General features: G+C 48.7%; 1 protein-coding gene across 1 annotated transcript in view; it reads left to right on the plus strand.

Moving 5' to 3' along the window:
• me31B (ATP-dependent RNA helicase me31b) overlaps positions 1–14,415 on the plus strand; it is a 42,782-nt gene extending 28,367 nt beyond the window's left edge. Inside the window, exons 10-12 of the mRNA XM_077627881.1 lie at positions 1,928–2,139; positions 2,491–2,604; positions 12,004–14,415. Of these exons, the coding sequence (XP_077484007.1) occupies positions 1,928–2,139; positions 2,491–2,559 (281 nt within the window). The 3' untranslated portion in view covers positions 2,560–2,604; positions 12,004–14,415. The remainder of the gene's footprint in view (positions 1–1,927; positions 2,140–2,490; positions 2,605–12,003) is intronic.
• Positions 14,416–15,081: the final 666 nt, after the last annotated feature.

Below are 15,081 nucleotides of genomic sequence, written 5' to 3' on the forward strand. Positions count from 1 at the left end.
CTTCGCAAACAGCCAGATCGCGACATCTCGTGGAGCAGCTGAAAATTTTGCCTTGCTGCAGCTGCCACACCTGAGTCGCCCGTTGTGAACGTCAAAATTGCGGCCCGGCACTCACTTCTTAGTTTCTTAGTCATAAAGAACGACAGCCATTTTCAATTTAGTCGTGAACGAGCGCCGGTTGCTGACTGGACCCGGAGCACAAATGACGAAAGACTAAGCACTACATTAAACGCCTGTGAAGCGCGGCTGACGCGGTCAGCAGTAGTCTAATGCGTCAGCCACAAAGAAACCATTCGTGAGCGGTGTCGGCTCTTCCGTCGGCTACCGACACCCCCCGCCACCGCTGCGGTTTCGAGTGGTGGTGCCACCACGACTGGAACAGCGGCTCTTTCATCAACTATCAACGCTCTGACTGCTGAGTGCGTGGTTGAAAGTGAAAGCAAACTTGACAACGCTTATTAAGAGTAGAACACGAATGCATTATTGGCCGCCACCGCAGCCGCAATCTGCGGCCACGTGTGGAGTGGGCTGGTGCTGGTTTGCTGCCTATCAACTGCCGGCCTCCGCACGCGGGGTGGGGGTGCCAGTTTGGTGGGCTGAAATAGCAGCTGCTCAAGGCCAGCACCAAAAGCGATGCGACGGATCAGCGCCGCAAAAATGCAACCACGCTGTAGCATGCCTGTTTTCTTGTTTGTCTCTCCTCTGTTTATGCTGCTTTGATGCCTTGGTTTAGATTTTAAGTCGACCCCCCCCCCCCCCCCCCCCCCCCCCCCCCCCCCCCCCCCCCCCCCCCCCCCCCCCCCCCCCCACTTCGGATTTTCAAATTTTGAAAAATAGGTGGACTTAATCGTGTAAATACGGTAGCTGGCAAGTTGGTTTTCAGGTGTCAGTGGGCATAGGTGCGCTTTTCACAATGACAAACTTCTGAAAACTTCGTCTGTGAAGTATGCTCAGTCTGAAATATGCTCCATCTGTGAAGTATGCTCAGTCTGTGACGCATACATGCAGAGAGACAGAAAGGTTAGCTCACTTGGTGCAGGAAAATAAAAGCTACCAGCGGCATCTCATGATTTTTGCAGTGCCTGCATTACAGGAAAAAAAGAAACAATTACTGTCTGCACAAGTCTGATCACAGCAGCAACTTGCATTCAGCAGTGTTGCAGACGGCAAGTAGTTGCATCTTGATGGTTCAGCACGGCAGCGAGTGCACATTGTGCAGAGTACACACAGCAAATCTCCCTCTTCGCTGCGTTTCCCCTCAAGATAAAAATAAAACGCATTGTTGTGCGAACAAGCTAGGCGCCTTTTATTTCCCATCAGCGACTGGAGCTGCCACCTTATAGCCAGAGTTGCTTTGGAACGTTAATCCTAAATAAACCATGCTAGTTGCATAAATTTTCTTGAAGTACACCTCCAGCCTTTATTGTGCATAAAAAGGGTATCTGAACTATTCTTTGTATTTATTAAAATCCACTGGGGCACCTTTTGATTAGCCCTTCAAAGTGGAATCCAATGCGCAGCTAAAATTATGGCTTTTTTCTTCTGCCAAGTTCGCCGAGTTTCATTTTTCTGCAAAGGGCAATAACCTTTTAATAATTTTCGCTGTGGCCACTGCAATGCAGTGACATACTGCCGCCACTCAGTCGCAACAAAACTGACATCCACTTCTGGCATTTCGACAGATTAGGCTAGCCAAATTGACTGTTTCGTTTGCGACACACTCTGAATATGGACTCTGGGTATGATCAGGGCTACTGGAGGAAGCGTATCCTGGCCGTTAAGTGTGCGGCTCTCGTAGCTGTTGCATGTAATCTTGAACATATTGCACCACGAGTGCAGGGAGTTGTCGGTGAACTGCTTTGTCCAACGTGCTTGAATTGCACAGTGCTCGGTGTCTTCTTACTGTTAACACTGCTGCTTGCTGCAGACCTCTTCACCAGGGGCATCGACATCCAGGCTGTCAATGTGGTGATCAACTTCGACTTCCCCAAGATGGCGGAAACATATCTGCACCGCATCGGCCGATCGGGGCGCTTTGGCCACCTGGGCATTGCCATCAACCTGATCACCTACGATGACCGCTTCTCACTGCACCGCATTGAGCAGGAGCTCGGCACGGAAATCAAGCCAATCCCCAAGGTTTGTTTGTTTGTGTCCACCTTTTCCTTTTCTCCAGAGCGGCTGCAGTCCTTTTCCTTTCCTTAAGGTTGAGCGATTATGAGCCTTTCTACATAAATATGGATGCTTGGTTTGCGATGCTGTAAAAGCTACATAGCCAGCCTGCAACTGAACACACACGGGCACATCTCACTCCAGCTTCACTTCACTTGTTTAGGGCATTTTGCCATGATGAATGCAAACAAGTCAGTTCTGCTACTGAATGTAGCGTGAAGACATAAGTGTGGCTGATTTTGTGAGTGCAGCCTGTGGCAGCCTCTTTCCATGTATGTGCAGTCTGGTTGACATTGTCCTGTTCTCTCCTTGGCCCAGGTCATCGACAAGAACCTCTATGTGGCAGACTTGCAGATCGAGGACCCAGAAGTGAACGCCAGCAAATAGGAACCTGTCATCATGAATTTTTTTTTCTCATCAGCATACTTCACAGTAAGTGCTAGTTTTCTTCTTGCTTTTCAGAAGAGGGCAGTTCTTAAAATATTGCGTTACATTATTGGCAAATTAGGTCGGTGGTTATCCGCAACCTGTAGTGTACTCTGCTTCCTGCTGATTTTTGTTAGAAAATGAAGCAAAATTGCCATTATAATGCAATCTCGTCTTATTTTAAGCCATGTAAATATGCGGAAGCAGCGGATGTGTTGGTGTTAGTATTTCTGTGACATCATTGAGCGCAGTAAAGCCAGTCTCCCACGCAGCAGCGGTTGCAGTCACTGCCGTGCCAGTGCTGCTCTGTTTCATGCTACCCAGTCCTGGGCCCAATCGGACTTTTCCTTCCCTACTCCAATCAGCTTTTTGAGCGCCTTCTTTTAAAGGGTCTCTTAAACACCTTTCGAGGAGAGCCCATCAGCTCTCTCAATCACTGCATTGTGTTGTCATGAGCACCAGAGCCAAATACAGTGGAAGCCCGTTCATACGTTTTTCACCGGACCGCGAAAAAAAAGTAACAGCCGGGAAAACGCAACAGTGAGGAAAGGTCCGAAAATTAATGAAAACAGTGCAGCTTTGCCTTGAAACAATTTATTTCGACATCAAGTGAGCTTAGGTGTTAAAAAAATCGAGAATGGTCGATTGCCGTTTTTTCCGCTCGCTGGAAAACGCCACGCGTTTCTCGACGGCCTGGAAAGCCGCATTGCTCTCAGCGTCGCTTTGAGGTGCGACGTACCTGCGGAGGAGGTCCAGAGCCGCGACGGCTTCTCCAAAGCTCGGGTCCGCCAACTCCCCGGAATCATGCGGCTCGTGCTCCTCGTCGTCATCACAGTCTGAGGCTTCACTCGCGACCGAGTCTGCAACGATCTCGGCGATACGGGACTCCCGTGGCACCCAGCGCATTAAAAGCTTCACTCAGCTCTTGATCATGAGAGGCTGCTTCCGCCGCCGTGGCAGTTTCCTCTCCGCCGTCCATGCGAAAGCCACACCGCGCGAAGCAGTGCTGTGCAGTTGACGCGCTCACTGCAGTTCACGCTGAAGTGACGTAGTGCATAGCGTCCAGTATTGAAACGATCATAGGCTGCTGTCCGCGATCAATACGCGCCAGGCAGCGCTTTACGATGGACTTCCTGTGCGAGTGCTTTAAGGGGGGACGCGGGTCTTATAATGACCAAAATTGGCCAAAAAGTCGGTTTTGAGAAAAATGCATTTTCGAAATGTGTGTACCTTCAAGCACCTGCCCTGAAAAATATTAACGCTGAATTCGATCGGGAAATACGGTAAAATCGACTTTCAAAACATAACGGGAGCCACGAAGTGCCCCGAAACGGACGAAATTTGTTCGAATTTCCCGCGCGTGCCGCGGGCGAGCCATCCGGCCGATCGGCGCCATCTTGGGCTCGTTTTGAAGCTTGTTTCTTTGTGCGCGTTTTGCAGCATCTCAAAATGGCGTCGGTCAAGGAGAACGACCACCCTAGCCGGTTTTGTGAAGGCCCTTTCTGGGCCGCTAATTGGCTGGAGGGCGCGCGGGCGAGGCGAGCCTCCCGTCCGAGGCCTACCATTGGCTGACGCGACCGGCGCGTCGTGGTTTTCGCTTTGAGCGTCTGTCCGCATCTCTTTTTGCGCAGTGCTCGCTTAGCAAAGTTTCTCGTGGCCTTTTTTGCGGTTTCTTCTTTCTTACGTTGCCTACTTTGTCAGTACAAAGTAACTGATGCCGGGAGACGCACATTTGAAGACGACGACGCGTACTGCGTACGGGAGGGTAAAGCATCGCCCGCCCAACACGAAGCGCGGGTCGACGTCGGGACGTACGACCGTGCCGGACGAGAGTTCGCAGCCACAGCGAGCGTCGCCTGCCCCATCGCCTGCTCGACGTTTGACTGTGCCGAACGAGGATTGTTCACAGCCACGAGCGTCTACCTGCCTCATCGCCTGTCCGACGTTCGATCATGCCGGGTGAGGATTGTTCGGAGCCTCAGCTAGCGTCGCCCTCCCCAACTTGCTCCAGAATCTGATCCCGGACCCAGCAGTTCTTGTCGACACGACACGGAAGTATTACACGGCGGAGGAGATCGCCGCGCATACGGAACACGCAGATATGATAAAGCGCGGCATGGATGCAAAGGCGGCAACGCAGCGGAAATTCGATCTTCTTGAAGTGGACCTGGTGCACTCGGAAGCAGAATCGGGCACCAACTTTATCGTGGTGGACATGGCAGTGCTGAAGGACCTTTTGGCGGCGGTGAAGTGTGGCAAGTGCGGGCTGGCTACGCTCGATTTGAACAAGTCCGACAAGCAGTTTGGACTAGCAGTGAAACTGGAGGTGACGTGCTCGGTGTGCGACTATCGTGTGGCGCGTTTTTCGTCACCGAGAACTGAAAGACCTGCTAAGATCACACCTTTTGAGGTGAATATCAGGGCCTTGAAAAGCATCCAGAGCATCGGAAAAGGAGTCACGGCCCTCTCAGATTTTTGTGCTGGAATGAACCTTTCACACAGAGGTCTCCACCACAAAACGTTTCAAACTCATCTAAGAAAAGTGGTCGAGGTCTGAGGGCACTGCAGCAGCCTCTGAAGCTGCTAGTGTGAGTATTATCAAGGATGTTTACAAAGACCTTTCGCTGGAGCCAAGAAACATTGACGTTATCTTTGATGGCACGTGGATGACCAGAGGGCGGTCATCACATATTGGAGTGGGCTGCATCATTGAAATGTACACCGGTTTGGTGATTGACCATGTCGTTCTAACTTCTGTCTCGGTTGCGCCATCGGTCTCAAAACTTCCGATGAAGGATATGAAGACCGGGTCTCGGAGCACGAGTGCCAAAAGAACATTGACTGCAATGCAGGGCGAATGGAAGTGGAGGCAGCCCTTATGATGTTTAAGCGCTCACTCTCCAAACATGGGCTGCGCTACACAACAGTGCTTTGTGACGGAGACAGCCGCACATTCCATGCCTTGAAGGAAGAAAACGTGTATGGGTTTGTCCCCATTGAAAAAAAGGACTGCCTTAACCATGTGCACAAGCACATGGGCACTGCACTACGAAGCTTAGTCGACAGGAAAAAGGCACAGGGCGAAGCATTCGGGGGCAGAGGGAAGCTGACCCAAGAAAAAAATTTAAAAAATCACGAACTACTATGGGTACGCCCTTCGTAGCCATACGCATGATGTGCCAGAAATGAAGAAGGCAGTCCAAGCCACACTTCGACACATGTCCTCGACAGACAGTGCCCCCGACCATAGCTTGTGTCCAGATGGCCGAAGCTCATGGTGCAAATACAATCGTGCTATTGCTAATGGTGAAGAGGCTCCTGCTCACAAAGACGCTTTGCCAGACTCTGTTCGCACAGCACTGGAGCCAGTGTTTGCTCGACTTAGCGATGATGCCTTGCTGGAGAGGTGTGCCGATGGCAAGACACAAAATTCGAGCGAGTGCCTGCACTCTGTGATCTGGACACAAGCATCCAAAAATAATCGTGCTTCTTTACTCAGCGTGACTAGAGCAGTTGCTGAAGCTGTTGCAGTATTTAATCAAGGCAGGAGGAAAACCAATGAGAGCGTGGCTTTGGGCCTCGGCTACACTCCAGGCTGCAACCTCCTTCGGCGCAGCCTTGAAAAGGACCAATGAAGGCTGAACAAGTCAACGACAGCTTTTTTAAGCAATAATGCAGACAAAAAAAAAGGCTTCTCTAGGAAGCACAAAGGAAACAGGTCTCCAAACTATAGCCCCGGACGGGTGTAGACTACCAACAAGAAACACTCCAGAATACAGCTCGGAACAGGTGCAAATCACCGTCATCATGGACGAGAACTATTCAGTTACCAAGCTTTTGCAGCCCTCATGCTGTAACTGGCAAGACAGTAATAAAGTATTGCCACTGTCTTGGTTATATTTCAAGTCCACAAATTTTGCTGAATTCCTACTAGCATATGCTATCCAGACATCAGTTTGTCTGTGATATCTTCGGTCTTAGTTGACATATTTAGACTCCGAAGACAGTTTTGGAAATGGGAAGAACGTGTCATTTTTGGTGGGAAATATCACAGTGAAGCTACCGACCATTCATCTTATAACATATGGTCAAACTTCAAATGCATTTTTCTCAGTTTCATATTTTTGGTCGATCTCCTCAGCCTTACGCAGGATTTTGATAACTTCATTTTGTCTCACAAGAATAACTTTGGTACCATTTTCTTCGGAGAGAAATAAGGTATCCGATGACATTCTTACTTTTTTTGTTTAGACCACGCATAAATGGCAGTTTACGATTATTTTAACGAATTGCAGTGTCAAATACTGCGACCTTTTACTCTTGACATAATATATCAGGATGACATGCCTTTAGAGAAAAACGAAGAATGTCATTGGGTATGGGAACTCTCTGGTTATTAATTCATGTAATTAAAAGCAACAAAACTCAATGGGAAAGTTCATTAATACTCCGTAAGAAATTACCTAATTACGCTGTAGACTTTGTACGGTAACTTTTGATCTAAGACCACCAGCTCAATTATGATTACATTTTTGGAATCGGAAGAGAAAAACTCTATCTGTGTGCAAAATTTCATGATTCTAGCCATAAATAAAAAAAAATTAGTTTTAAGACCCTCGTCCCTCCTTAAGTTCTTTATGACTCCGGCTGCAAGTGGCTTGTAGTGTTTGCAGGAAAAAAAAAACAAGCTTAATGTTCCGAAGAAACGACGGGTCTCTCGGGTGGGCAGCACAATTGTCCAGAAAAAGGACAACACTCCGGCACTGGGAGCCCATCTTGTTGTCGAAGTAACGAAGAAATTCTTCGAACAAATAACCCGTCATCCATGCACGACTGTTGCTTCTATAGTGACATGGCAGCAGGCGAATGGTCTTTAAGCACCATGGGTTTCGGTATTTTCAGATTACCCATGGCTTCAGCTTGTCCGAGCCATCCATTTTGCAGCAAAGAAGCACCGTCAATCGTTCTTTGCTGCATTTGCCTCCGTGGCATGCTTCGCCCTTCAGGCTTAACGACTTGGATGGCTGCACCCGAAAGAAAAGACCCGTTTCGTCGGCATTGTAAATGTCACAAGGCTCATACCCCTCAATTATGGCAGATAGTGTGGCCTTCCAATCGTCGACTGTTTCCATATTTACACTTGCTGCTTCCCCGGATACCGTCTTATACGCGATGCCGTGCTTCCGGAAACGGTCGATCCAGCCATTTGACGCCGCAAAGTCACTGATGCCCAGTCGGTCGGCTATTTCCATCGCCTTCTCGCGCAAAATGCTGCTGTCGAAGTTAACACCGGCAGCGCGAGCTTGTTTAAACAAAGTAAGAAGCGACTCGTCGAGGTTTTCATACTTGGCGCCACGAGCCTGCTTAGCTTTCGGGCCGAAGAGCGCGGCATTCCCTTGTATCTCTGCGCGCTTCGAGATGATGCTGTTAAGCGTCGAGGGTGGCAGACCAAGATCCTTGGCGATGTCTACTCTTTTCCGCGCTGGTTGCCTGTCGGCTGCGTTGAGAACATCCAGCTTTTCCTCCAGGGAAAGCGCCTTGCGCTCGCGCGACGCCATCTAAGGACGACAAATCGCTCGCGGTGTTAGCGAGGCCCGACGAGGCGTAGGCAGCATAGGTGTTGGCGGGAGGACACAGACGACTCGGATGGGTTGAACCGCACAAACAAGACTGGATTGCTGCGGACCCGCGGGTCAGCGGCTACGGGTCAGCTCTACGGCTGACGAGGCAGTGGCCATCTAGTGGCAATCTCTCCAACTCGCATGCGGCTTTTTATGGCCTCCGAGATTACCCACGCGCGTGCAAGGGGGTGGTCTCGGAGGCCATGGTCCTGTAGCCAATTCCGTAGCCAAGCCTGGACACTCGTCAAAATGGCGGTTGGCGCGCGTTGCCCGGCCGGGTTCGGGGTGCCAGGTTGCGACGTATCATGCGGGAATGTTTTCACAGCTACAACGTAACAGCGGGGTACCCAATACATTGGATCCTATGGGAGCTATGCCGGGACCGGATGAAAACGACGTAACAGCCGGGAAAACGCAGCAGTGAGGAACGTAACAGCGGGGTTCTACTGTACACTACACCCAGCAGAGGACCCACAATAGCGCGGAAGTTGGCGAGCCCTTCCTGGCGACTTTTTCATGTTTACCCCCCCCCCCCCCCCCGCCGCCGGTCGCACTTGCTTATACAAGTTGAGAAGTGCCTATTGGTTAGATGCTTTCTGACGTCGGGCAGCTACTAATGGCGCGGCCAATAAGCCGCGTAGCTCCACCGGGTCAGAAGCCTCCACTCCCAGAGAGGGGCCCGGCAAAGGAGCGCCGATCTTCCAGCATGCAAAAAATGACTTGAGGAGTGGGAAAGGCGCAAAGACACCAAAATTCAAATTTTCACTAAGGTAACTCACCAAAGAGTGCAATGAAAATTCTTGCTGGACAATATTCGTGTAGTGCGGTGCATTAACACACCGAGCATACTGCGACTTTTACAGCCCCTGTCAGAGCCCCTTTAACGGCCTGTGCCACCTCTTTTGCACATTCAGGCCCATGCTGCGTGGCCCTAAGGCCATCAAAAAGCTGGATTCTAGCAGTTTGCAAGCCCTGTATTGAAGTTTGTGGTGCTATCTTGAGCAGCGAGCAAAAAAAATGCGTGGCCTTATATTCCAACCTTGGTTCTGAATATAACTCGAGGTGTATGCTAAAGGCGATTAAGGAGGGACACCCTTCTTAGAACTATTTTTAATATTTAACAGATTTACAGGAAATTTTCACCATTTGTGCATTTTCATGTGCAGATTCCAAAACTGCAAACTTTCCTGCTGCAGCTGATGGTTGGATATGTAGCATAGACCACTTATAACGCATACCGTGGAAGTCAGGAAAATCCGCATTATAAGCGGTACTCCACTGTAACCAAAACGTAGGTTTTCCATGCATTCGCGTTTTCATAATGGCCAGCCTACATTTCTGCACCTGAAAACACACCAGATGCACAACACAGCAATCACAGGCTACAATGAAGTTTATTTGATCTTTTTTTCCGAAGCGTCATAGTGAATGAAAGAACGATGTTAATTGCGACCGCGCACCGCTGTCATGATGTTTTCATCTGTGGCAGCTACTTCCCACACATTGAGTCGCCGCCGGCAACGACGAGCTTATCTCGTGCCGGTCCTTGAAACGCTGAATACAGCCGTTCAGTTGGTTGAAACCATCATGCCTCAATGTTTTCAAGGCACCTGGCCTTGGCTTGCAATATCGAGCCACTCATAGGAACGCTGTGAGCCGGGACCTCTCGAAACTGTTCAAAGCGGCGACATTTTCATAATTTGACGCACGAACCCACTTCCTTGCAAGCGACAGTCTTCCTGCATCTGTTGTCGCAAGTTGTCGCTGTTCTTTCAAATGGCGGACAAAGTAGTGTCAGTGGCACCATACTTTTTGGCCACTGTAGCCTTTTTCAAACCACTCTTGACGTCCATCACAATGCCCTGCTTGGTTTTGAGAGCTTGCCATTTCCCGGCTTTTGGAGGAGTAGACTCCCATCGTAACTGAAGACAGCAGAGACTGGTAGACTTGCCTATGCTGTCAACTTTTCGCTACATGCGACGACACGTTTGCTCATGGGCTCAGGCGTGACAAGATGTTGCCGCACGCTTGCATGCTACGAGCAGTGCTTGCAGCGTCGCGCCATGTGCTCGCCACTACGGCCGCCGCTCCAGCATACTCGTCTGGCCGTGCCATCACGTGCTTTCAAATTTTGTCCAATCAGTGCACCCAACGGAGGTGCATTGGAGAGTGAGAGGAAAAACGCTGGCTTTGCGACTTCTCATATTCCGCTTTCAGGGCTTGCTCGTGGTTGCAAACTGTAATATGGGTAGCCTGAATCATCAGCTTTCGGACGAAGCTGAAATGGAGCTGGCGGTGCACATATTTCTCGAACTGCGGGCAATCTAAGTTTGGTGCGATTTGGCATCAATTTAAAGGGCCACGCTTATGTGGTGTTCACCTCTTTGAACAACACTGCCTAATTCGGCCTTTGTAGCATTCCAACTAAAATTCATAGATGCTGCGGAAAGACCACCTCAGGATCCCGAAAAAGAGGTCAAAAATCAGATTTTAGTCCACAAAGAGGGCTGTCCCCCCTTAATAAAGCGGAAACAAACTTTTTATATTCATGTATATATGGCATGTTTTTATTCACTAGTGATGTTTTGTGGTACAGTCGAGCCCGCTCATAACGAACATGAGCATCACGCTGCGTCTGTTCGTTATTCCCGAAGTTCGTAGTAAGTGGACCACAGCTTTAAAGACAGTTGCTTGTCAATTCTAATTGATGTTTTGTGGTACAGTCAAGCCCGCTCATAACGAACATGAGCATCACGCGGCGTCTGTTCGTTATTCACCGAAGTTCGTAGTAAGTGGACCACAGCTTTAATGACAGTTGCTTGTCAAAACAGTAAATATTTCTTAGCGAAAAAGTTCACGGTGGACGTGTTTTTGCAGCGCAGATCCGATGACTGAGGTTTCCTGTTTAAAGCAGAAGTGTGCTCTTCGCCAAGGCCTTTGGCATAGACAAGTTGTCTGAGGCTCTCTATGTAGCCCATTGCTACAGGCACGCTAATGGGTTCCGGCTTCGAAGTTTCACCCTCATCCAATTCCTCCGCGTCACTCTCGTCCAGCACTTCAGAAACGATGCCCTCGTCCGTGCACGGTTCCGCGGTGTTGGCGTCGTCATCGACAGAAATAAAATCATTCCAACCAATGTCATGACCCCCGCATGACATTAAGTGGGGCCGTTATATGTGGGCTCGACTGTAATTGCTTGTAACTGCAAGTGCAGAAGAATTGTACTTTCTTGGTGGGTTTAAAGAAGGGATTTTTCCACATGTGGGGTCTTTTAGACAGATAGTTACTGAAAGCCATTCTCACTGATGTGGGGGCCATAAGCTAGAAGTCACAGAATCGAGTGGTTCATTGGGGATTAGTGAGGGCATCGAATTGGAGTGAGGGCCTTATCCTGTCAGTTAGTTACCACGTTTGTTCAGATCATTTGATACAAGTGGAAAATGCAATGGGGAATAGTGTATTGTGCCTAAAGTAGATTAAGTCTGGTGTTTTGATGTGACTGTGCAGGTGGGCAAGGAGTATGGTGTTTATTATGCTGCACTTCATAATTCGGAGTTGCCCGATTCGCATATCTGGTGTGTTGTTTTAGTCTTGCCGATATTAAGGGTTGATTAAAAGCTCCCTTACATTCACATTTTTGGTTGTTTGAGCTCTAATTAGGGATCTAACTTCATCATGGCAAGATTGCATTGTTTGTGTACTTAACTTCGTTAACATTGCTGTTAGTAGCGCATCAATTTGTAAATTAGCAGCTTGTGGAATGTCATTTTTTCTCCTGTTTCAGATTCTGTTCATCACTTCCAGGTGATTCTGTTGCATACTGTACAGAAGGAAAAATGTGCAAGAGTGTGTGTGTGTTGTGCGTGCGTGAAGATAAAAAAAACTAAAAAAAGAACACTCGGACTACTGCAAGTGGAAATTCATAGAATGCCTGCTGATGTGAACAAGTATTTATTACCTTACTGGAAGTGCCGTCTTGTACCATAACTTATACATAGTGCTGTTTTTTTACGTGAAAATTGTCTGGAAGCCCACAGTCACGAGACTTTATATGGATGGAGGAGAGCAGTGGGATTTTTTTTTCAAATAAGTTCTTCTCAGTTCCGCAAAATTAGTGTCTTGCCAGTGTGAAATAAGAACAAGTACTTTCCTGGCTGCAAACATGGTGCTGCTTCGCCCGCCCTTGCGACATGTGTACAGAACAGTTGAGTGGCGCGGGGCACATTGTGCTGGCAGCAGGACACGCGTCTGTGCTGCCGTGACAGAGGCGCCACAGCAGTTGCTCCTCCATTTTGGAAGAGATGCTGGCCAGAGAACGGAGCCCTTGCAAGAAGTCTATGAAGCCTCTGCGTCCCTCCATCTCACTCGGTGTGGTGGCAAGACACAGGAGAAGAGGACAAGTCCTCTTTCCACGTAAAGTGCAGTGTGTGTGCGCGTGCCTGTGCGTTCCAGACTTTTTATACACCTGTGCGGACTCAAAAGTTGAAAGAATAAGGCAGGGCCTATGCATTGTGGAGAAGAGACTGATGTTTTCATCGATGGCCGTGCATTTATTGGCTGGCACTTTTTTTTCATTTTGCAGCGTAGCACAACAATCTGATACTAGGTGAGACTTGATTTGCCAGTGCCAGCAAATGACTGCTTTAAGTAGAGGGAACAAAAATTGCAAGTTTTGACTCTTGCTGCAAAAATGAATTTCACTGTGCTGTTCTTGATTGGCAGTCCACTCAGCTGAACTAGACTGATGTTGACCTAATCGGAGTGTTTGTGGACAGATTTGTTTGTGCTTTTTGCTTTGCAGTTGCTGGCTGTCTTGCTGAGATTTTTTCTTCGTGAGCGCTTTCACTTCCATTCATGTTGACTGTGTGGAAGTGCCTTGCATAGAGCTTGATGACAGACCAGCAAAAGGGTCACGAGCAAGAATGAGAGGCTCTGATTTTTTCTTTCCCTCACGGGAGCCTGGTTTTTGAAACCATCCCTTTTGCATCGAAAGCGCCCCACTAGGCAAGCTTGATAATTGTCCACACATCATACACTGCCCTCGCAGCAGCAGCATGGGGAGCGAAGCCCACGTATCCTGTATATAGAATGTAAATTTTTGTACATGTTTCTGTTTAAACAAATGGCTGGTTGGCTCGATGTCTGTCAAATGGCTCGTTTCTGCACTCTAACCCCGATGGGTCGAGTTGGCCAGCTTCATGCATGCAATTGTGTTGCTCACTGAGCACTGTGCAGCGCCGCTTTCTGAGCTGGTGCCATGGGTTATGCACGGTCACCTAGATGATGGCTTCCTCACGCTTGTTGCTGCGACGGCGGTTGTTGGGAGTAGTCTGCGAGTCGGGGGTTTGCTTGGGGACTCCAAACACTGCCCCTCTTCTCCCTGCCTTTTTTTTTTTCTCCACCCGGTCTTACTAGTTTGTTTACATGGGTGTAGAAGTGTGTTTACCCCTTCTAGTCTTCCTATTTCTGTTCACTTGGGTCCCCCTGGCCAGTTGTTCCCCTTCCACGTTGCCTGTGCAGCCTTTGCACCCTTCATTCTCTTACTCCTTCCCCCACTTCTTCCTCTTCTTTCGATGTTCAACTATCCAAACAGGTTCGCCGTAGGCGGATTTGCGAAGTGCCGTAGCCCGCAAGATGCATGGACGCCAAATGGTGTGAGTGTTTGGGGATGCAAGAGGCACCATGTCCGACAGGTGCTCAGTTTGGGCCCCAATCAACTTCCTTGCTGACCAAGAACTTCCCCCTGTCTCTCGCATCATCTGGGTTGCTGTGGGTGCCGAAATTCATTAACCTAAACCTTGGGTCTTTTGGCCTCCCGGGGTTGCCCACTGCCAAGCTCCACGCTTCCTTGCTGGCACACTTGTATGATTTGGAACGCTAGGCCAAAACAAATTTGAGATTATTTTTTTTGTTACTGCCAAGTGTAGGGACCCTGAAGAATGTCGTTCAGTGCTCATTGAAATTGGTCGAGGCATTGTTTTCATCAGTGGCGAGCCTTTGTTTTGACAATGCACACAATGGTGAAAAGGCCACGGCAATTCTATCTCCCTCTTACTTGGAGTTTACTTATGCAATATGGCTGGAAGGTGATTGGCCTTTGATTGGTTGATTGGCTCAAGTGAAGGCCATATTCCTTAAAGGTCTTTGTGATCGGAATAACATGTGACCTGCCAAATAAAGAATTTATCTTTTACAATTGCTGGTCTCTAATCTTGTATTGCTGGCTTGTGGGGTGTCATGGCCCGAAACAAATTCTTTCCAGCCTGCGGTCTGCAGCACTGCCAAATGTGCTTGCTTCTGAGAGTGCCGCAGTGGCTGCTGTTGAAAGATTGCAAGTGGTTGTACCGATGTAAAGTGCCATTACTTAATCTTGCTTATTCTTTGGACGTGCACTGTATGGATTATTAAATTTGAGAGAAGTTCAGAGGAAGCACTACAGGAAAGTTTCAAATCAACATAGTTCTCACTGCAATGAATGTTCTAGTTCGAAATTGTGTCACTGTAAGCAACTCTGGGAACTGCCAATTTGGTGATGTTGGTGCAAGTGCTTGGCCAAAGTTTTAAGTGAACGAAATACATGCTTGACAAGTAGAGTTGGCAGCGTGAAAAGCAAGCTCATTCAGTTATGACAGTGTGCTATACCTCTGCATCATGACAGGTGGCTCAATTGCACTTGTGGCAATTCTTTAATCCATTCACTTACACTGGCAACCACTCGTGTCCACTTGCAACCACCACTTGGTCTCACTCAACCTTTCACTTGTGCTCATGTCCACTTGCCATACTCCATCTCATAATTTTCTTGCAGTGCTGTGGGAGGTAGGGAACACCTTAGCCAAGCAGGAGAGTGCATTAAATGTGT

Source organism: Amblyomma americanum, chromosome 6 (genome assembly GCF_052857255.1).
Source record: "Amblyomma americanum isolate KBUSLIRL-KWMA chromosome 6, ASM5285725v1, whole genome shotgun sequence".
Classification (NCBI taxonomy): Eukaryota; Metazoa; Arthropoda; class Arachnida; order Ixodida; family Ixodidae; genus Amblyomma; species Amblyomma americanum.